This window comes from Amblyraja radiata, chromosome 35, assembly GCF_010909765.2.
Source record: "Amblyraja radiata isolate CabotCenter1 chromosome 35, sAmbRad1.1.pri, whole genome shotgun sequence".
Lineage (NCBI taxonomy): Eukaryota > Metazoa > Chordata > Chondrichthyes > Rajiformes > Rajidae > Amblyraja > Amblyraja radiata.
The window spans coordinates 3807196-3828525 of record NC_045990.1 but is presented as its reverse complement, the minus strand read 5'-3'; the positions used below and the strand labels follow the sequence as shown (position 1 = coordinate 3828525).

Here is a 21330-nt window from a genome sequence, read left to right as displayed (position 1 = left end):
AATATGAATGTTGCTTATAATAGTGTGCAAGACTCCCACAATCAATAAGTTTAGGTATATTATCACATGTCCCCAAGGTACAGAGAAAGCTTCGATTTGCATGATAGCCATATGTAACCCATACAAAGATACAATCAGTTCAAATTCAAGTATAATAGATACAGTAGAAAGAAGGTACAAGATATAGTTCTCAGCATTGTCACCCATCTGTTCCTTAGATTGTTCAATGTCCTCAAGAGAATAGAGGTGAATGGAACAGTAGCCGACCTTATGTATTCAGATAACGGAAAGAAGCTGTTCCTGAGTCTGGTGGTGTGCACTATCAAACTTCGGCACCTTCTGCCAGACTGGACCAGGTAGAAGAAGGAATGATCAGGATGGGACAAGTCTTAGTTTAGTTTTTTTTCTTACGTGTACCGAGGGACTGAAAAGCTTTTGCTCGTTTGCTATCTAGCCAAAATAAAGAATACAATCAAGCCCTGCACGGATAAGGGGTACAACATTTAGTGCATGATATAACGTTAAAGTCCATAAAGTCTAATTAAAGATAGTTTAAAGTCTTTGATTATGTTGGTGCTTGAGTTGTGGTGACGAGTCAGGTATGGAATTGTCTTGTTGCATCCCTGATGACTTTGTAAAGGTGGTACCTCAGATTCAGATTCAACTTTCATTGTCATTGTCCGTGTACAGTACAGAGACAACAAAATGCATTTAGCATCTCGCTGGAAGAGCGACATAGCATATGATTTGAATAAATATTTACATTAGCAGACATAGTGTTTTTCCTGTGGGAGGAGTGTCCGGGGGGGGGGTGATTGGCAGTCACCGAGGTACGTTGTTGAGTAGAGTGACAGCCGCCGGGAAGAAGCTGTTCCTGGACCTGCTGGTCCGGCAACGGAGAGACCTGTAGCTCCTCCCGGATGGTAGGAGGGTAAACAGTCCATGGTTGGGGTGAGAGCAGTCCTTGGTGATGCTGAGCGCCCTCCGCAGACAACGCTTGCTTTGGACAGACTACGTTTCCTGTGCAGTTTTGGATCAACTGAGACTTGGTCTTCACCTTGATATATGTCCTTGTTTGCGGCTGTGCAACAACCAGGATTGATGCCATTGTCATGGATCAAGATCACATAGTCTGTCTTGCAGCATGAAACAGATCCTGTGGCCCCCACTTTGCCCACACTGGTCAACATGTCCCATCTACACGTGTTCCACTTGCCTGCATTTGGCCCATGTCCCTCTAAACCTGAAGATAGACACAAAATAATGGAATCTTCTTATTGAGTCCACACACAAGATTAGAAGTTGTTCAGCCAGAGCTGAACACACTTCTCGGCATCTGCACAATGGTGTTTTTCTTGTGCGTGGTGGTGGAAAGATTGGTTGAAACAGGGCCGCGACGTGAACGCTCTTTCCTTGGCCCCAATAATGGAATAGGGTGATTTCACGAAAGGTCACTGGAGCGTAAATCCCCACTCACGTGACCGAAAATTTTAACTGGGGGACAAGCGTCACTTCCGGTACATGTTAGTGAATGGGAAAACACGCACTTTCACACCCGTTAAAAACATCGAAAACGGCCAGTTTTAACATGCAAAATGAACACGCATCTGAAGCTCCATTTACCATTTAAATAATCGTAAACTCTCAATGCGTTTGGAAATCAATTTTACTCAGATGCAAGCTAAGGAATGGGATAATTCTCAGCTGTTGGACAAAATCAGGACAAAATTCTCAGCTGTTGGACAAAATCAGCATCAACTTGCAGAGCTATAGATGCTTGAGCTGCGACCAAAGCTGCTTTAATACTCTCTTCTTGTTGCACGTGCATGGCGTTCTTGTGCACATTGTCTATCCTGCTCACAGTGGGTGCCCAATCAGGATTGTTGACATCATTCCATGCTGCAGGCTTGTCTGTTATTAGATGATAAATAAATAAATAAGTAGTTTGGGTGATTGTGCAGGCTTTAAACAAGAAACATTGAGAAATATATTCTGGCAAATAAAAAATCTCCTGATTTTGTCCAACAGCTGAGAATTATCCCATTCCTTGGCTTGCATCTGAGTAAAATTGATTTCCAAACGCATTGAGAGTTTACGATTATTTAAATGGTAAATGGAACTTCAGAAGCGTGTTCATTTTGCATGTTAAAACCCACCCGAGAACCATGGGCGATTTTGCAATTTTACTGACGGATTTCTAACTTTTAATACTTTTCATCTAACAAATGAATAAAGATAACAAAGTCAATAATGCCTTACTTTTGATGAAATGCAGCGAGCAAACGCAATAATTCCCGATATTTTGGATCTTTAAATCTCCACGAAAAATGTCCGCTATCAACTTCCGCCTTTTTGGCCCCTTCAGCTCCCTCTGGTATTTACCTTAGTTTCTATCTTTTTTTTGGACTGTAAATTTAGGTAGCTGTGCCTCACGGTCACCCCGACCGGCTCACTTAATTGCAGCTCAAAAACTGGCCGTTTTCGATGTTTTAAACGGGTGTGAAAATGCGTGTTTTCCCATTCACTAACATGTACCGGAAGTGACGCTTGTCCCCCAGTTAAAAATTTCGGTCACGTGAGTGGGGATTTACGCTCCAGTGACCTTTCGTGAAATCACCCTATAACTCAGTGGGACAGGCAGCATCTCTGGAGAGAAGGAATGAGTTAGTTTCACGTTGAGGTCTCAAGGAGGGTCTCGACTTTCCTTCCTTTCTGAGGTGGCATGGAATCAAGTCATTCCTCCAGTCTGCAAGGGGAACGTGAAGGAAGGAACTGCAGATGATAGGAGGAGATTTTATAGCGGGGAGGTGGGGGTGAAGACGCAAGGGTGGGTCTGAAGAATGATCTAGACCCGAAACGCCACCCATTTCTTCTCTCCAGAGATGCTGCCTGTCCCGCTGAGTTACTCCATCATTTTGTGTCAGAAACATTAAAAAAAATAGGTGCAGGAGTAGGTTATTCGGCCCTTCGAGCCAGCACCGCCATTCAATATGATCATGGCTGATCATCTAAAACCAGTCTGAAGAAGGGTTTCGGCCCGAAACGTTGCCTATTTCCTTCGCTCCATAGATGCTGCTGCACCCGCTGAGTTTCTCCAGCATTTTTGTGTACCTTCGATTTTCCAGCATCTGCAGTTCCTTCTTGAACAACATCTAAAACCAGCCTATAGCCAGCCACTGACACTCTCCTCCGCTTAGCGGAGTTGGTCCTCACCCTCAACAACTTTACATTTGACTCCTCCCATTTCCTCCAAACACAAGGCGTAGCTATGGGCACACGCATGGGCCCCAGCTACGCCTGCCTCTTTGTCGGGTACGTTGAACAATCCTTGTTCGAGACGCACCAGAGCCCCATCCCCGACCTCTACCTCCGTTACATTGACGACTGCTTTGGGGCCACCTCCTGCACCTACACACAACTGACTGACCTCATCCACTTCACCACCAACTTCCATCCGGCACTCCAATACACCTGGACGATTTCCGACACTTCCCTACCATTCCTTGACCTCACCATCTCCATCGCAGGGGACAGACTCCTGACCGACATACATTACAAACCCACTGACTCACATGGCTATCTGGACTACACGTCTTCCCACCCTGCCCCCTGTAAAGACTCCATCCCCTACTCCCAATTCCTCCGCCTACGCTGCATCTGTTCCCAGGATGAGACATTCCATACCAGGGCATCGGAAATGTCCTCGTTCTTCAGGGAACGGGGATTCCCCTCCGCCACCATAGATGAGGCTCACACCAGGGTCTCATCCATACCCCGTAACACTGCTCTCTCTCCCCATCCCCGCACTCGCAACAAGGGCAGAGTCCCTCTGGTCCTCGCCTTTCACCCCACCAGCCGGCAAATACAACACATAATCCTCCGCCATTTCCACCACCTCCAACGTGACCCCACCACTCGCCACATCTTCCCATCTCCCCCCATGTCTGCCTTCCGCAAAGACCGCTCCCTCCGCAACTCCCTCGTCAATTCTTCCCTTCCCTCCCGCACCACCCCCTCCCCGGGCACTTTCCGTTGCAACCGCAAGAAATGCAACACCTGTCCCTTCACCTCCCCCCTCGACTCCATTCAAGGACCCAAGCAGTCGTTCCAGGTGCGACAAAGGTTCACCTGTATCTCCTCCAACCTCATCTACTGCATCCGCTGCTCTAGATGTCAGCCTATTTACATCGGGTAGACCAAGCGTAGGTTGGGCGATCGTTTCGCCGAACACCTCCGCTCAGTCCGCAATAACCTACCTGAACTCCCGGTGGCTCAGCACTTCAACTCCCCCTCCCCCTCCCATTCCCAATCCGACCTCTCTGTCCTGGGTCTCCTCCATTGCCAGAGTGAGCAACAGCGGAAATTGGAGGAACAGCACCTCATATTCCGTCTGGGGACCTTGCGTCCGTATGACTTTAACATTGAATACTCCCAATTTTGCTAGCCCTTGCTGTCTCCTCCCCTTCCTTAACCCTCTAGCTGTCTCCTCCCACCCTCCCATCCGCCCGCCCTCGGGCTCCTCCTCCTCCTCCCCATTTCCTTCTTTCTCCCCCACCCCCCATCAGTCTGAAGAAGGGACACAAAATTGCTGGGGAAACTCAGCGGGTGCAGCAGCATCTATGGAGCGAAGGAAATAGGCGACGTTTCGGGCCGAAACCCTTCTTCAGACTGCACCTTCTTCAGACTGAAGAAGGGTTTCGGCACGAAACGTCGCCTATTTCCTTCGCTCCATAGATGCTGCTGCACCCGCTGAGTTTCCCCAGCAATTTTGTGTACCATCTAAAACCAGTTCCTGCTTTCCCCCCCATATCCCTTGAATCCTTTCGCCCTAAGAGCGAAATCTAACTATCTCCTGAAAACATCCACTGAATTGGCCTCCACTAATATCTGCGGCAGAGAATCCCACCTGTGATGATCCTCCCCATGGGAACTTTGCAAACAATTGATGTCAGCAGACCAACCTCCCCTTTAAGAGGCCGGGCCGGGCCGGCGGCGACGTGCCCTTTAAGAGGCCGGGCCGGGCCCGCGTCGCGCTGTCATGGCGGCGGCCAGCGGGCTGGGGCGGTGCTTGCGCCTCGCAGCGGGGGCTGCCCGCCGGCGGGAGCACCGGGCCCGGGCTGAGCGGACCCGGGACCGACATCTACACCTGCACCGGGCCCTCCACCTCCACCTGCAGCCAGGTGAGACGGCCAAGGTCGGCGGGCGGGGACTTGTCCGTCCCGGGCGGGGTCGGAGCCTGGGCCACAGGCCCGGGGGGACGGCGAGAGGTCGAGGAAGGCCCGGGATAGACAGTGATGGCCACCTTGCACTACGCGTTATCTATCTATCCCCTTATCCTGTATCTGTGCGTCTTAGTTGACAAATACAGCGCGGAGTATATACTATAGAAAATAGGTGCAGGAGGAGGCCATTCGGCCCTTCGAGCCAGCACCGCCATTCATTGTGATCATGGCTGATCCCCTATCAATAACCCGTGCCTGCCTTCTCCCCATATCCCTTCATTCCACTAGCCCCTAGAGCTCTATCTAACTCTCTCTTAAATCCATCCACTGCCCTGTACTGTACGGACTAAATGGATCGATTGTAATCGTGTATTCACCCCCCCCCCCCCTTCCCTGGTGAAGAAAGGCGGGTACAGGGGGAGAGATAGGCCGGGTTCAGGGGGAGAGAGAGACCGGGTACAGGGTGGGGGAGAGAGAGGCCGGGTTCAGGGGGAGAGAGAGACCGGGGAATTACAGACCAGTTAGTCTAACATCGGTAGTGGGGAAACTGCTAGAGTCAGTTATTAAAGATGGGATAGCAGCACATTTGGAAAGTGGTGAAATCATTGGACAAAGTCAGCATGGATTTACGAAAGGTAAATCATGTCTGACGAATCTTATAGAATTTTTCGAGGATGTAACTAGTAGAGTGGATAGGGGAGAACCAGTGGGTGTGTTGTATCTGGACTTTCAGAAGGCTTTCGACAAGGTCCCACATAAGAGATTAGTATACAAACTTAAAGCACACGGTATTGGGGGTTCAGTATTGATGTGGATAGAGAACTGGCTGGCAAACAGGAAGCAAAGAGTAGGAGTAAACGGGTCCTTTTCACAATGGCAGGCAGTGACTAGTGGGGTACCGCAAGGCTCAGTGCTGGGACCCCAGCTATTTACAATTTATATTAATGATCTGGATGAGGGAATTGAAGGCAACATCTCCAAGTTTGCGGATGACACTAAGCTGGGGGGCCGTGTTAGCTGTGAGGAGGATGCTAGGAGACTGCAAGGTGACTTGGATAGGCTGGGTGAGTGGGCAAATGTTTGGCAGATGCAGTATAATGTGGATAAATGTGAGGTTATCCACTTTTGTGGCAAAAACAGGAAAGCAGACTATTATCTAAATGGTGGCCGATTAGGAAAAGGGGAGATGCAACGAGACCTGGGTGTCATGGTACACCAGTCATTGAAAGTAGGCATGCAGGTGCAGCAGGCAGTGAAGAAAGCGAATGGTATGTTAGCTTTCATAGCAAAAGGATTTGAGTATAGGAGCAGGGAGGTTCTACTGCAGTTGTACAGGGTCTTGGTGAGACCACACCTGGAGTATTGCGTACAGTTTTGGTCTCCAAATCTGAGGAAGGACATTATAGCCATAGAGGGAGTGCAGAGAAGGTTCACCAGACTGATTCCTGGGATGTCAGGACTTTCATATGAAGAAAGACTGGATAGACTTGGCTTTATACTCGCTAGAATTTAGGAGATTGAGAGGGGATCTTATAGAAACGTACAAAATTCTTATGGGGTTGAACAGGCTAGATGCGGGAAGATTGTTCCCGATGTTGGGGAAGTCCAGGACAAGGGGTCACAGCTTAAGGATAAGGGGGAAATCCTTTAGGACCGAGATGAGAAGAAACTTTTTCACACAGAGAGTGGTGAATCTCTGGAACACTCTGCCACAGAGGGTTGTTGAGGCCAGTTCATTGGCTATATTTAGGAGGGAGTTAGATGTGGCCCTTGTGGCTAAAGGGATCAGGGGGTATGGAGATAAGGCAGGTACAGGATACTGAGTTGGATGATCAGCCATGATCATATTGAATGGCGGTGCAGGCTCGAAGGGCCGAATGGCCTACTCCTGCACCTATTTTCTATGTATCTATGTACAGGGTGGGGGAGAGAGGCTGGTGAGGGATCCACTGGAGGTGGGAGAGGTGTCAGTGGTAGATGTGGGGGAATGGGAAGGGAAGCAGGTGGGAACAGGGGGTAGAAGCAGAGGACTAGACATTAGCAGGTGGGCACAAAATGCCGGAGTAAGTCAGCGGGCAGCATCTCCGGAGAGAAGGAGATGGCGATGTTCTGGGTCGAGACCCTTCTTCAGACTCATCCAGAGATGTTGCCTGACCCGCTGAGTTACTCCAGCATTTTCTGTCTACCTTCGGCGTAAACAAGCAGCTGCACTTCCTTCCTACACAGACATCAGCAGAGTTTCAGGCAGGATGGTGGTGGGATCTTGAGGTAAGAGGGAGTATTCTAGGGATTGAAACAAGAGGACACAGTTGTAAGGTGAGAGGAGCAAAGTTCAACACATAAGATGTGTGGGGCAAGTTTTTAGGTGCACAGAGGGTGGTGGGTGGCTGGAACACGCTGCAAAGGTTGGTGGTAGTGGTGACAGATATGATAGTGGCATTTAAGAGGGTTTAGATAGGCACATAAATGGGGGGGGAGGTTTATGTTTGGGGATATGTAGGACCAATGGGCCTACCCCGATCTGTATCGTTCTACGTATGTTCTCGTTGGAAAGAAGGGTTCGGATGAGTATCCCAATAGAAAAGATTGAGTGGTAATGACAACGTTATTCGTGTCACCCTTAACTCTGAGATCATCTTCAGAGCGCCTATGATCATAAGTAATAGGAGCAGAATTAGGCCATTACGCCCATCAAGTCTACTCTGCCATTCAATAATGGCTGATCTATCTCTACCTCCTAACCCCATGCTCCTGCCTTTCCCCCATAACCCCTGACACCTGTACTAACCAAGAATCTATCTCTGCTTTAAAAATATCCATTGACTTGGCCTCCACAGCTTTCTGCAGCAAAGAATTCCACAGATTCTCCACCATCTCACCTCCTTCGTAAAGGAACGTTCTTTCATTCTGAGGTTCTGACATCTGGTCCTTGACTCTCACTGGTGGAAACATCCTTTCCACATTCACTCCATCCAAGCCTTTCACTATTCGATACATTTCAATGAGGTTCCCCCCCCCTCATTCTTCTAAACAGCAGCGAATGCAGGTCCAGTGCTGTTAAAAATAGTATGTTAACCCACTCATTCCTGGGATCATTCTTGTAAACTATCACTGCCATTATGAAAAACACTCCTTAAGGGTCTCGACCTGAAACGTCACCCATTCCTTCTCTCCAGAGATGCTGCCTGTCCCGCTGAGTTACTCCAGCATTTTGTGTCTACCTTCGATTTAAACAAGCGTCTGCAGTTCTTTCCGACATACGGACATTGTAGAAATGTACTGGCATGCCCAGAGTGATTGTGGACTGGCCGCAGGGCAGATTGAGTGTGACATTGTGTGTTCTGGGGTTAAACATGGTGATCGCTCTCGTTTGCCTCCAGATGCCCATCAATGTGAGGATGCAGGCCAGAAACCGGAGAGTTTAACAGATGTGTGAGTACAAAAACTCAGCACTGGGGGGATTCATCTCCCGTTGTGCTCTGCTAACAGTTCGTTTCCTTGTTCTTCTGTCTAAATGTCCTGCATCATGCTGTGATGTACACTTCTTTTCCTTGTGACCTTTGCCTTCAGATCTGCAGAGTCATGGTGAGCTCATGCTTTCTTCCCAGTGTGGTATTTACACAGGGCCTGATGTACAATGAAACCAGGGATCTGACTTGCTGTGAGTTTGCGGTGGCTGTGGATGTGACTTCTGAGAGGAAGCCTCTGTCACAGCCACAACCTGAATCCCACCACCTGACAAAGTAACCAGAACCCCTTTCCAAATTAGGAAATCACCTTCAGGAGTAAACTGAGCCCATATCTATCGCGGCTCTATCCTGACTACGGGTGCTGTCTGTACTGAGTTTGTACGTTCTCTGTGACTGCATGGGGTTTCCCTGGGTGTTCTGGTTTCCTCCCACAATCCAAAGACATACAGGTTTGTAGGTTAATTGGTTTCAGTAAAAATTATAAATTGTCTCTAGTGTGTAAGATAGTACTAGTGTACTGGGATCGCTGTTCGGCGCAGACTCGGTGGGCCGAAGGACATGCTTCCGCGCTGTGTCTATAAACCAAATTAAACTAAAATATCTGAGGAAAGATGTGCTGCCATTGAAGAGGGTCCAGATTAGGTTTACGAAAACTATTCCGAATGACTCTGGGCCTGTACTTACTGGAGTTGAGAAGGATGAGAGGGCTCTCATTGAAATCTAGCAAATAATGAAAGGCCTAGATAGAGTTAATGTGGAGAGGACCAGAGGGCACAGTCTTAGAATAAAATGACATATCTTTAGAATGGAGATAACAAGGAATTTATTTTGCCAGAGGGTGGTGAATCTGTGGAATTAACTGCCACGAACGGCGGTGGGGGCCAAATTGTTGGGTATTTTTAGGATATTGGAGATTGATAACTTCTTGATTAGTAAGGACATCAAAGGTATTGAACAGAAGGAAGGAGAATGAGATTGAAAAATAGTTCAGCTGTGATTGATTGATGAAGTAGAGTCGATGGGCCAAATGGCCTAATTCCTTTGGTCTTGTGTTAATTTTAACCGCCACCTTTCAATAAATTGGAAAATCTTAGATAATTAATGTTAACCATGAATAAACAATGGTCCTTGTTTCTCCTTGTTTCAGAGTAAATGTCACTTTCCTTGACCGATCCGGGAAGAGAATTCCTGTGAAGGGGAAAGTAGGAGACAACGTCCTCCGCTTGGCTCAGGAAAATGAGATTGATCTGGAGGGTGAGTATTGGTGGAGAGAACTTTAAACTCCTCACCTGTGCAGTTTCATAAAATAGATGGATAGATAGAAAAAAGGCACAACGTGCTGGAGTAACTCAGCAGGTTGAGCAGCATCACTGAAGAAGATATATAGGTGGTGTTTCAGGGTCGGGACCCTTCTTCAGACCGTCACTTAATTGTATTCCCCAGAGATGCTGGCAGACCTGCCGAGTTACCCCAGCACTGTGTGTAGGCGCATGTGTGTGTGTGTGTGCGAATGTGGGTGTAGGCGCATGTGTGTGCAAGCACCTGGACATGTGATGAGTCAGTGGTGTGTGCTCTGTGTACCACGGTCACGATCAGGTGTAGCTGGACAATGGCAGAGAGCTCTCCCTTGCCTCTCATCCCCCAGGATTGCTCAGATTTATCCACCAAATCTTGCAGAGGCAACACACGTAACTCTTGAGAAAGTTACAACTCATCTGGGGCTACAGAGTAACTCATCATTCTCTTTGATAGACACAAAAAGCTGGAGTAACTCAGTGGGACAGGCAGCATCTTTGGAGAGAACGAATGGGTGACGTTTCGGGTCGAGACCCTTCTTCAGTGGTTAGGGCTAAGGGAAACAAGAAATATAGAAGATGATGTAGAGAGATATGACATCATCTCTTGTACATCAGTGGAGCTGCACACTAAATCTCGTTGCACTGACGTGCAATGACAATAAAAGATATATTATTATTATTATTATTATTAAAGAACAATGAATAAAAGATGTGCAAAAAAGTAACGATGATAAAGGAAACAGGCCATTGTTAGCTGTTTGTTGGGTGAAAACGAGAAGCTAGTGCCACTTGGGTGGGGGACGGATAGAGAGAGAGGGAATGCTGGGGCTAACTGAAGTTAGAGAAATTAATATTCATGCCACTGGGCTGTAAGCTGCCCAAGCGAAATATGAGATGCTGTTCCTCCAATTTGCATTTAGTGTCACTCTGACAATGGAGGAGAGCTGGTCTGGTCTGATTTGTGTCTATCCTCGGTTTAAACCAACATCTGCAGTTCCTTCCTACACATTTCATTATTCTCTTTCCCTGTTAGGTGCTTGTGAAGCTTCTTTGGCATGTTCGACCTGCCACGTCTATGTGAATGAGGAACATTTCGATAAACTTCCTGAACCGGTTGAAAGGTAAAGATAATTTTGCTGGATCTAATGTACCCACACTCATTTACTAATGCACGATGTGCTTTGTTTTAGCTTCCACTTGTCTTAACTGATGTGTTGATATGTGCTTGTGATAAAACATGCATTCTGTGGTGATAATGAACTAACAGTGTCTTTTACCACTGGAGTTAATGTTGGATATTACTAGGATACCTCATCATGAGTCTACTCCTTTCCACTGGTGAAGTACAGACAGATACTGCAGTTCAAGTACCTAAAATAAATCAAAACGTATTGCATGGTAAAAGAGTCAAGAGTGTTTTATTGTCATATGTCCCAGATAGAACAATGAAATTCTTACTTGAGCAGCACAACAGAATATGTAAACATAGTACACTGTAAACAATAATGATAAACTAGAGAGAAAAAAAAGGTCAGTGTGTACACACACTCGCACACGCACTCACACACGCACGCACTCACTCACACACGCACTCACAAACACTCACACTCAAACAATTATACAGCCCATACGAATAATTCAGATCTGTTTCTGAACTGATGTGTGAACAGATCTGGCAGTGAACACTCCTGAACCTGGTGAGTTTTCTCTGTCAATTAGGTAATGGATGAAATTGGGCAATTGAATACTGCTCTTAAGTTGTGAGTTGAATAAAAAGATACAGCCCTTTGGCCCACTGACCACCCCGACCATCGATTCACACTAATTCTATGTTATCCCACTTTCTCATCCACTCTCCACACACTATTGGCAATTTACAGAGGCCAATTAACCTACAAACCTGCACGCCTTTGGAGTGTGGGAGGAAACCGGATCACGCAGGGGCAACAGGGAGAACGTGCAAACTCCACACAGGCAGCACCCGAGGTCAGGATTGAGCCCTGTCCTCTGGTGCTGTGAGGCAGCATCTCTACCTGCTGTGCGGCTGTAGACAGAAGCATGTTTAGTAGCCCTCGTTGGCTTTCGAAAGCTTGGGGATTACTTCAATTAGTGTATTTAGTAACCTTAGTGTTTGTGCATAGTTCAATTGCATTGACATCCTCATTCACACACTGGCATATCAAATTCCAGTAAAAGTTGAGAAACAAAGTTATTTGATCGTAAGTTGCTTAACTGTGGTGAAGGAAACAAAAACACTTAAGTTCTCTGCAGTGGAAAGCATATAATTAAAACATGATGTTCTCACAGTCAGTTTTCATTGTCGCTCAGGGTAGGAAGTCGTGGCAAATTGTATCCAAAGATATGGGTAGATAATTTGTTAGCAAGCTGTGACAGTTTTAACACATCAACAGATTGAGCCATAGAATCACACAGAACAGCTTTTAGATCGACACATGAAAGTGCAGGGAATAGAGGGATATGGATTATGTACATGCAGATGAGATCAGTTTAACTTGGATCATGTTTGGCACAAACATTGTGGGCTGAAGGGCTTTTTCCTGTTCTATGTAAGGGCCCAAGAGTGGCATGGTGTGCAGCAGCAGAGTTGCTGCCTTACAGTGCCAGAGAACCGGGTTTGATCTCAACTACGGGTGCTGTCTGTACAGAGTTTGTATGTTCTCCCTGGACCTGCTAGGGATCTTCGGTATCCTCCCACATTCCAAAGATGTATGTTTGTAGGTTAATTGTCCCTAGTGTGTGTAGGATAGTGTCAATGTACAGGGATCACTGGACGATGTGGACTTGTTGGGCCGAAGGGGCCTGTTTTCACGCTGTTTCTCTAAACTAAAAAACTAAACTCAACTTGTCCATGCTGACCAATATGTGTTTATAAAGTTTGCAAAAGGGTGAGGCGATTGCAACTTTCAATGAGATGAATGTGTTTGTTTCCAGGGAGGAAGACATGTTGGACATGGCACCCGTCCTGCAGATCACCTCCCGGCTAGGATGTCAGATTATCCTCACCAAAGAACTGGAAGGCATGGAGCTCACGCTGCCTAAAATCACCAGGAACTTCTATGTGGATGGGCATGTGCCAAAGCCCCACTGACGGGCAGCGGCGGTCTAGGTACGCGATCTCCCTGATGCTTCTAACGCACAACGTGACGATGGGCTGTGCCGCCACCTCCACGCAGGAGCCTAGTGGACATTAGAAACAAATGGATACATTTGGACTGGAGAGAAGATGGAGGACAAGATATCTCCGGGAGGGCGTGCATTCCTCTCATCAGTCTTTCTTCTTCACCCAGTTGTGTGCCTTTGGCCAATGGGATGATGAGATTAGAACAGAATGGTATATGCGGTCATTTATTTTTTGTATCTTTCCCTCTTTCCTCGCCCTGCCTCATTCCCTCTCTCTGTCCCTCTTTCCTTCTCGTCCTCCTTCTCTTGGTTTATCCAGTATTCTTTCTCTACACATCATTAATCTGTATTGACCATATTTATATGTTATGGTTTTGTGTGAATCCCCCTGAGACGGTTGCAATTTCCTGCTGTCATTCCTACAACTGGGACCAGAGTTAAAAGTTGAAGCTGTGTATTGAAATGTTTTTGAAGCAAAAAAAAACATGCTTGCCTAATGTTTAAGGATACAGCTTTGTCGTCTGTGGAAAGTGAATACCTCCTTCCCTCCCACACACGCCAATACTAATGTTAGTGCCTTGAATCTGGCAATGTATGCGTAAATGGTACAGTGAAGGTGCTGATTGTCAGTCACTCCATCGTCTCACTGCTGTTTGATCAGCTAGTTTACTGCAATTCAACACACACATGAGTTATTTAAAATTTAAATATGTGTCAGTAGCTCAATGCAGTTTTGCTCCTGTTATTTGCTGAGGGTCTGGCAGCATCTCTGGAGAAATGGAATTGAACTGAAGAACTGAAGAAGGGTTCCAACTTGAAACCTTTTTTCCAGAGATGCTGCCTGACCTGATGAATTGCACCTATATTTTGTGTCTATCTTTGGTATAAACCAGCATCTGCAGTTCTTTCCCACACATTGTAACGGTTCTGTTATTTTTGTAAGTTGGAGGACATGGCTGGATTTTTAAACATTGGGGATTATATTTTGCGCACGTTATTTTATGAATCACTTAAAAGGGTCAAGAATAAACATGGATCCATTTTGTTACCAGTGTGTGTAATTCCTTTATTTGAGAACCCTGAAACTGAAATTAGTCTGCCTTATACCCAAGTCATTGTTCGGTGAAGAAGTAACTAGTGTGGTGTCAGCATCTGCTCTGTCCACATGTCCCACTGGATCCTATCTGTGGTATTTGAACTGTTGCCCGGGCCAAACTGTAGAATAAAGAGTGAAAGTGAGCAATTAAATATTGTAGTCTGAAGAAGGGTTTTGGCCTGAAACGTTGCCTATTTTTTCGCTCCATAGATACTGCTGCACCCGCTGAGTTTCTCCAGCACTTTTGTCTACATTCGATTTTCCAGCCTCTGCAGTTCCTTCTTGAGCAACTAAATATTGTTCGCCTTAGCAGGTTTATTGATCTGCTCACACTTCCTTTGGGTCAATGATACTTGGGGACTGTGACTCCGGATGAGCAGCGACCCCGATACCCTCGGGGCGGCGCTGTGGCTCCAGGCTGTGACTGGCGGCGCTGGACCGGGATGCCGGGCAGATACTGCCATTCCGAGCCGGTTGCGGCGCTGCACCGGGAGGCCGGACTGGCGACGCTACCGATCCGGGCCGCTGGCGGCGCTGTACCTGGAGGCTGGACTGGCGGCTCCGGGCCGCTGGCGGCGCTGTACCTGGAGGCTGGACTGGCGGCTCCGGGCCGCTGGCGGCGCTGTACCTGGAGGCGCTGCCGCTCCGGGCCGCTGGCGGCGCTGTACCTGGAGGCCGCGGCGCCGGCAGTCGGGCCGAGCTCCGGAAGGCGGATGTTGTCGTTCACTTTGTGTCTCCGGCTGAAGATGGCCGCGGTGTTGGGCGAGAAGGCGGCGCTGAACTCGCTGCCCGAGAACGTGCTGGTGGAGATCCTGTCCTACCTTTCCACCCGGGACCTGCTGCGCATCAGCGGGTAGGCGGCCGGCGGGGGTCGGGGCCCGAGGAGCGGGGACGGGTGGGACGGGGACAGGGGGAGGGGAGGGGGAGGCAGTTGTCAGTCCTGCGGAAGGGGCGGTGGGAGGAGACGGGCCCGGCCGGTGAGGAGGGGGTGGGGGCCCTGTCGGAGCAGGAGGAGAGAGGGCAGGGTTGTGGCTGGGGAGACCCCAGCCTCTGGCCCAAGGCCGCGGTGCCAAAGTGACAAGCCTGGAGGGAGGGGAGAGGGGCAAACCCAGCCAGCCAGCCAGCAAGCACCGTGGCTGAGGCCTCTTGTGTCAGACGTGGAGGGAGATGCGGAGGGGTGTAGAAAGACACGAGTAAAATGATTGATTTGGATCATAGAAACATAGAAAATAGGTGCAGTAGTAGAGGCCATTCGGCCCTTCGAGCCTGCACCGCCATTCAATATGATCATGGCTGATCATCCAACTCAGTATCCTGTACCTGTCTTCTCTCCAAACCCCCTGATCCCTTTAGCCACAAGGGCCACATCTAACTCCCTCTTAAATATAGCCAATGAACGGGCCTCAACTACCTTCTGTGGCAGAGAATTCCACAGGAGGATCTCAGGAGGATGGTGGAGATGGTCTTGTTCCAGACCACTGGGAGACAGGGGAAAACATTACCAGCCTGCAGAGGTGGGGAGGGGTGGGCATGGATTCATAGTTATAGAGCATAGATACCAGTACATCTGAAGAAGGGTCTCGACCCGAAACGTCACCCATTCCTTCTCTCCAGAGATGCTGCCTGTCCAGCTGAGTTACTCCAGCTTTTTGTGTCCATTACCAGTACATCTCATCTATGTTGATCAAACTGCACAAAAGTGGCACTAAAAGCAATAAACTGGGATTTTAATTTCAAAGCAGCCTGGGAATATGACCAATTGTTCTGATGAGATAGTCGCATGTCCAAGAAACCCCTTGTTAAAGAAAATTGAGTTATACAAACGATTTTCTCAATGAGGAAATGGGAATCGGGGCTGGAGAGATTCAGATTGGCAAAAGCAAAGTTATTTTTGCCCTGCAGGATTTAAAAAAATAAATGTCCTTTTAATAATTATGTTTATTTTTGTTACTGCTGCAATCTATAAATACCAAAGGCTGCATGTAATAGATTTTAATAGCATATCATTGCACAACTGTGAATAGAAGCGATTGTTTGTCAATTTCAATGTCTACCTGTGGTGAAACAGACTGACTATGTTGTTACAATGTTGCCTGATCACAGCATGGAGGTTACATGGAAACGGTGTTTATCCAAGACTATTTTTTCTACTTGTCAACTTTTAGTGGTTCTCTAGTTTGCAGTCGAAATCATGTTGTAGCTAATTTAACCCGCAAAATAAAAGTGTTCCCTAATTCATCAATCGCATTATATTGAATTTGTGTTAATGAAACTTGTTTTATATCAGAGCTACCTGTACTTTGTGTTTTCAGAGTCTGCAAGAGGTGGAGAAGATTAGCTTATGACAAAGGTCTCTGGAAAGATGTCAATTTAACCCCATACAAGGTAAGGAGCAATTCTGGTGCTTATTTCTGTAAGATTTCAAATTTGAAATGTTGTCCATGAGTTCCTCACCTTGAAAGAAACAATTTGTCAGTTTACGAATGATTTGGTGGTGAAATGAAGGTATCAAGTTTGTTTTAAAAATCAGTATAAGCTTCCAGGTTAGGGGTTTTATTTTTCAACAGGCCATCGTCATCAATAATGAAAAGACCGTGACATTTTAGATTTTAGTCTGAAGAAGGGTTTCGGCCCGAAACGTTGCCTATTTCCTTCGCTCCATAGATGCTGCTGCACCCGCTGAGTTTCTCCAGCTTTTTTGTATACCTGTGACATTTTAGATGTCAGGTTTTTCCTGAATGAAGAACTAGCACCTGATCAGAGGAGATGTTTTCTCCACATTGGCCCTGGTGCAGATGGCACTTAGATACGCATGGGTGACACAGCATGTAGCAACTGAGAAAGTTTCCCAGCTGAAAAATCCCTGTAGCATGTGTTGGTGTGTTTTTTTTGTGTTCAGAATATCTCTTGCACAAATTGACTCCATCACACAGAATCTATCTACTCTTCATGCTGCCCTGAAAATGCAGCCACGGTAATCGAAGACCTTTCTGACCCCGGTCATTCCTCCAACTCCCGCCTGGCAGAAACCTGAAAAAGTGTTCCACCAGCAGACTCGGGAACAACTTCTTGCCCTTTGTTATTAGGCTTCTGAACAGTTCTTCCGTAAGCTAGGGTACTGTCTGATTCACAACTGCCCCATTCAGGACTTTGGTCTTTATGGAACTGATGTACTACAATTTTACTACTGCAATGTTTAAGAAAGATTTAGACCATGGATAGGATAGGACAGGTTTAGATGGATATGGGCCAAACGCAGGCAGGTCGGACTAGTGTGGATGGGACATGTTGGCCAGTGTGGGCAAGTTGGGCCCAAGGGCCTGTTTCCTCACTGTAAGACTCTCTGACTCTAATGTTGATAACTATTCTGCACTCTTTACCTTCCCCTTTGCTCTACTTATTGTACTTTAAACTGATTGTATCTATGTTAGTGTATCTGAACTGTTTGGATAGGATGCAAAGCAAGGGTTTTCACTGTATTCTGGTACATGTGACAGTCATAAACCTGAACCTTGTGGTTTGACTCTGCCCCACAGGTGAACTCGCGGATTCTCTGGCACCTGGTCAGACATTACCTGGGTGGGACTCTGCGAACCCTGAGAGTGAAGGGCGTCCTCCATTCGGTCAAGAAGCACGAGTCGCTGACAGAAGCCTTGCTGTTGGAGATTGGGAAACGCTGCCCGAACCTGTCTGAGCTGCGGCTCATTGAGATGAACCTGCGGGGCATCAACTATGAATGCCTGCCACCTTCCTTGCTCAGCCTGGAGCTGACACACTGCGAGATTCCCCTGCACTGGTTCAGAGCGGCAGCAGCCACAGCCAACGGGACCCGCATGCCTCCCCAAATCAAGAACCTGGAGGTGGACAATGTCCCCAACTTCTCAGACCAGCACTTGCAGAACGTGGCGTCGCGGACGGCGCTGAAGGTGCTGATCCTGTCAGGCACGTACCGGGTCACCGACTCTGGCATCGAGAAGTCCGCCCAGTGTCTGTCCGAGGTGGTCCACCTGAAGCTCCACGGCTGCAACATCTCAGACGAGTCGCTGCGCCATATCTCCCAGCACCTGACGCAGCTCCGCACTTTGGACCTCACGAACTTCTGCTCCATGACGGACGCGGGCCTGGCCTGTCTCGGCGACCTGCGCTCGCTCCAGGCCCTCTGCTTCGAGTACTGCGACCAGATTACGGTGGAGAAGCTCCTGGCCGTGTGCACCGGGCTGCCGTCCCTGGCCAAGCTCAACCTGAACGGGAACCCCTACTCTGATGGAGACCTGCAGAAAATCCGGCAGAGCTTGCCCAACTGCACCGTCACCAACGATTTCCCTGCCATGGACTCCATGCTCAAGTTTTAAACCATTGGGTTGTTCTCACCCTGGTGGTGCTCTGCCTTTTGGCCAGGAGAATTAGGAGCTGGCCGACTGCACCAAGTAACCCGGGCTCTTCTTTGTTCCCCGAGGCTTGCATGGATTATTGTGCAGTTGGTCAAGTCCCCAACAGCGTTGTGTTTGAATTGACGAGCTGGCTGCCGCAGCCCACGTCTTCTCGTACAGTGAACACCTCGTGGTATCTGTGGCGTGGCGGAGAGCAAGCACCCTGCTGTTCAAAAGCGAGCGGGGTGAGGGGCCTGTTTGGAGTATGTTGAGATGAGCCAGGCGCAGACTGCCGAATGGGAAGCAATGTTTCGTTGCTGGCCTCAGGCAGACGGCATCCAACGTTTAGTGATGCTCTGTCTTTGGATTGTGTGCCAATTATTTTTGCGTTGGTGGGACTGTGGAAATATGTACAGAGATGCAAGGAGGGAATGCATTGAGGTGCAAATTGTCTGGAAATACACAGCAAGTGCACAAACCTTCGACTGCTGTGCTGGGTAGTGGAGTGTGGCTAACCAACTGGTTTGCTGGATGCTGACAGCTTACGAAGAATATTTAACTCGTTCAGTAACGTCACACTGTTCGGCTAGGGTAATTTTATTTCGGAGCTTTGTTTTGAAAATAAAGTTTATAATTTGTAACAATTTACATATCTCTCTATTTCCTGGTAGCTGATCTCTCCCCCTTGACCCAACTCATGGGCCAACTGCGAGAAGGGTGTCAGTAGTGATTCTTCACATTGAGGGTGAGATGGTTTGTTGCAGGGAGAGATTGAAGCAAAGGCAATGACATGTTTTAAGAACAAGTTGTGTATTTAAATCGGAGAGAGAGCAGCTTGGGGTTTGCTCGGCATCAGTGTGATGAGTTAGTGTAGCCACAGTCTTTGGCTCTTTAATATCCCCTTCCCCTCTATTTATGGCATGTCCCACAGTCATGGGGTGTTTCCATCTTCTAAATATTCCAGCTCCCTTCCCCCCTTCTGTGCCTTAGATCACCTCTGTGCTATGTGACAATTGGCTGACTTAAGGCTTGGTGTCTTGATGTTGAGAAGACAGAACTCACTGCTCTTGGTGGCCACTCACTCTGCTGTTTACACTCTGGCTCCAAACCTTTCCCTGAATCCCGCTAAATGGCTCCAGACATCCATAAATTGATACTATCAAGTGCAAGTCCTGTTTGTCCCATATGCATGTCCTCTTCGATCTAACTGCCTCCTCGTCCCCCGAGGCATTCATTGTAAAACCAAGTTCCGTCATCTTTCCCCCCCCCCCCCCGTCTCCTAAACCAGTCACCACGTTGTGTTGAGACTACGCTGCAAGGCTCTTGTCTCTCCTCCTTTGGCATGGTCCTCTCACCACCCAAAGCACACAAGGTGTTAACATTTCAACACACACCTCTCTCCTTGCTCATCAACCCTCTCGACCGAAACAAAAAAAAAAGGAAAAAAGAACAATGAAATCCCAAAACAACTGATTAGAAAGTGAATTTATGAAAAGAAAAATCAATAGGGGGAACTGAGGGAAGAGATGAAAATCTGATTGAAAACATCCAGGAATCCTGCTCCTGTTTCTTGCCTCTCTGGACCACTGGGAAAAGCAGAGTCTTCATGTTTCAATTAATTTATTTAGACTGATATTTTTATATTTCTATTTACTGACAGTATTAGGAAGGTTTCGTTTCAAAGACTTTCCAACATTTCAAACTGTTTCACGAGGCTCCTGCAATTTTGATGCAGTTTACTTTTGTGCTGGTACCTTGGTTTGTGGAGTGCTTTACAGTTATGGAGTTCCTGTGGTCGCCAGTTAGTTTCTAGAGTTGTAATCTGTCTTGATAAAAGCACCAGAGGAGAAATAAAATTTTCATTAATAATCTTTGTCCAGCCTTCATTTATGTTCACTGGCCTCGCTAAAAATCCTGTTGCAGCTTCCACCAAAATGTCCATGTAGGTCAACAAAAGCCTTGTGGTCACTCTTGAGGCTAATTTGTGTTTTGTACTAATTTGTGTTTTGTACTAAAACTGAAAAGATGGTTTCATAGTAATGTCTCTTAACAATTTCAAATCATTCAGACTCCACCCTGATGCACAATGGTCAAGCTGTGTTTATTATCACAGTGAGATACAGATACAGTGAAAATAAATACTCAAACAGCGCACAAAACCATAATTTACAATCAAGTATTGTTTAGAGATACCACTTGGAATGAAACCGAGTACATGCCATCCAGCGTTCCCCACACACTGACACTATCCCCCACACACACACACACACTAGGGCCAATTTACAATTTTACCAAAGCCAATTACCTACATACATGGGCAAAACCCATGCGGTCACAGGGAGAACGCACAAACTCCATACAGACAGCACCCGTAGTTGCGGGTTGTAAGCTACCCATGCAAAATATGAGGTGCTGTTCCTCCAATTTGCATTTTGTAACATTCTTGACTGGATGCCCAGGTCAGTATGGGAGGGGAAGCATATTTCATCCTGCCTCTGATATGATTAAATTGGGCTGCTGCCAATATTTCTTTGAGTACACAGGTATATATATGTTTACTTATTCTGTTGTGTAAGAATTTCATTGTTATATCTGGGACATATGACAATAAAACACTCTTGACTCTTGAGCTGTTGGTAGGTGGTGAGCCACCATAGAGTCTTACACCGTGGAAACAGGCCCTTCCGCCCAACTTGCCCACATCGACCAACATGTCCCATCTACAATAGTCCC

At 47.3% G+C, this 21330-nt stretch overlaps 2 protein-coding genes across 2 annotated transcripts; both read left to right on the top strand.

Moving 5' to 3' along the window:
- Positions 1-4999: 4999 nt before the first annotated feature.
- fdx2 (ferredoxin 2) lies at positions 5000-14182 on the top strand. The gene is made up of 5 exons (XM_033012306.1): positions 5000-5180; positions 8603-8654; positions 9840-9946; positions 11024-11111; positions 12943-14182. The coding sequence occupies exons 1-5, from the start codon at positions 5039-5041 to the stop codon at positions 13097-13099; spliced, it is 546 nt and encodes a 181-aa protein (XP_032868197.1). The 5' UTR covers positions 5000-5038; the 3' UTR covers positions 13100-14182.
- A 712-nt stretch (positions 14183-14894) lies between these two features.
- On the top strand, positions 14895-20467 carry fbxl12 (F-box and leucine rich repeat protein 12). The gene is made up of 3 exons (XM_033012305.1): positions 14895-15080; positions 16540-16612; positions 17764-20467. The coding sequence occupies exons 1-3, from the start codon at positions 14941-14943 to the stop codon at positions 18577-18579; spliced, it is 1029 nt and encodes a 342-aa protein (XP_032868196.1). The 5' UTR covers positions 14895-14940; the 3' UTR covers positions 18580-20467.
- The last annotated feature ends 863 nt before the right edge of the window (positions 20468-21330 follow it).

Bases quoted from the DNA above. Each gene is read 5' to 3' on its own strand.
- fdx2 (XM_033012306.1), top strand. From the start codon at position 5,039: ATGGCGGCGGCCAGCGGGCTGGGGCGGTGCTTGCGCCTCGCAGCGGGG. The intron at 8,655-9,839 runs GTGAGTACAAAA...TCCTTGTTTCAG, and splicing joins CCGGAGAGTTTAACAGATGT to AGTAAATGTCACTTTCCTTG. The intron at 11,112-12,942 runs GTAAAGATAATT...GTTTGTTTCCAG, and splicing joins CTTCCTGAACCGGTTGAAAG to GGAGGAAGACATGTTGGACA.
- fbxl12 (XM_033012305.1), top strand. From the start codon at position 14,941: ATGTTGTCGTTCACTTTGTGTCTCCGGCTGAAGATGGCCGCGGTGTTG. The intron at 15,081-16,539 runs GTAGGCGGCCGG...TTGTGTTTTCAG, and splicing joins GACCTGCTGCGCATCAGCGG to AGTCTGCAAGAGGTGGAGAA. The intron at 16,613-17,763 runs GTAAGGAGCAAT...TCTGCCCCACAG, and splicing joins TCAATTTAACCCCATACAAG to GTGAACTCGCGGATTCTCTG.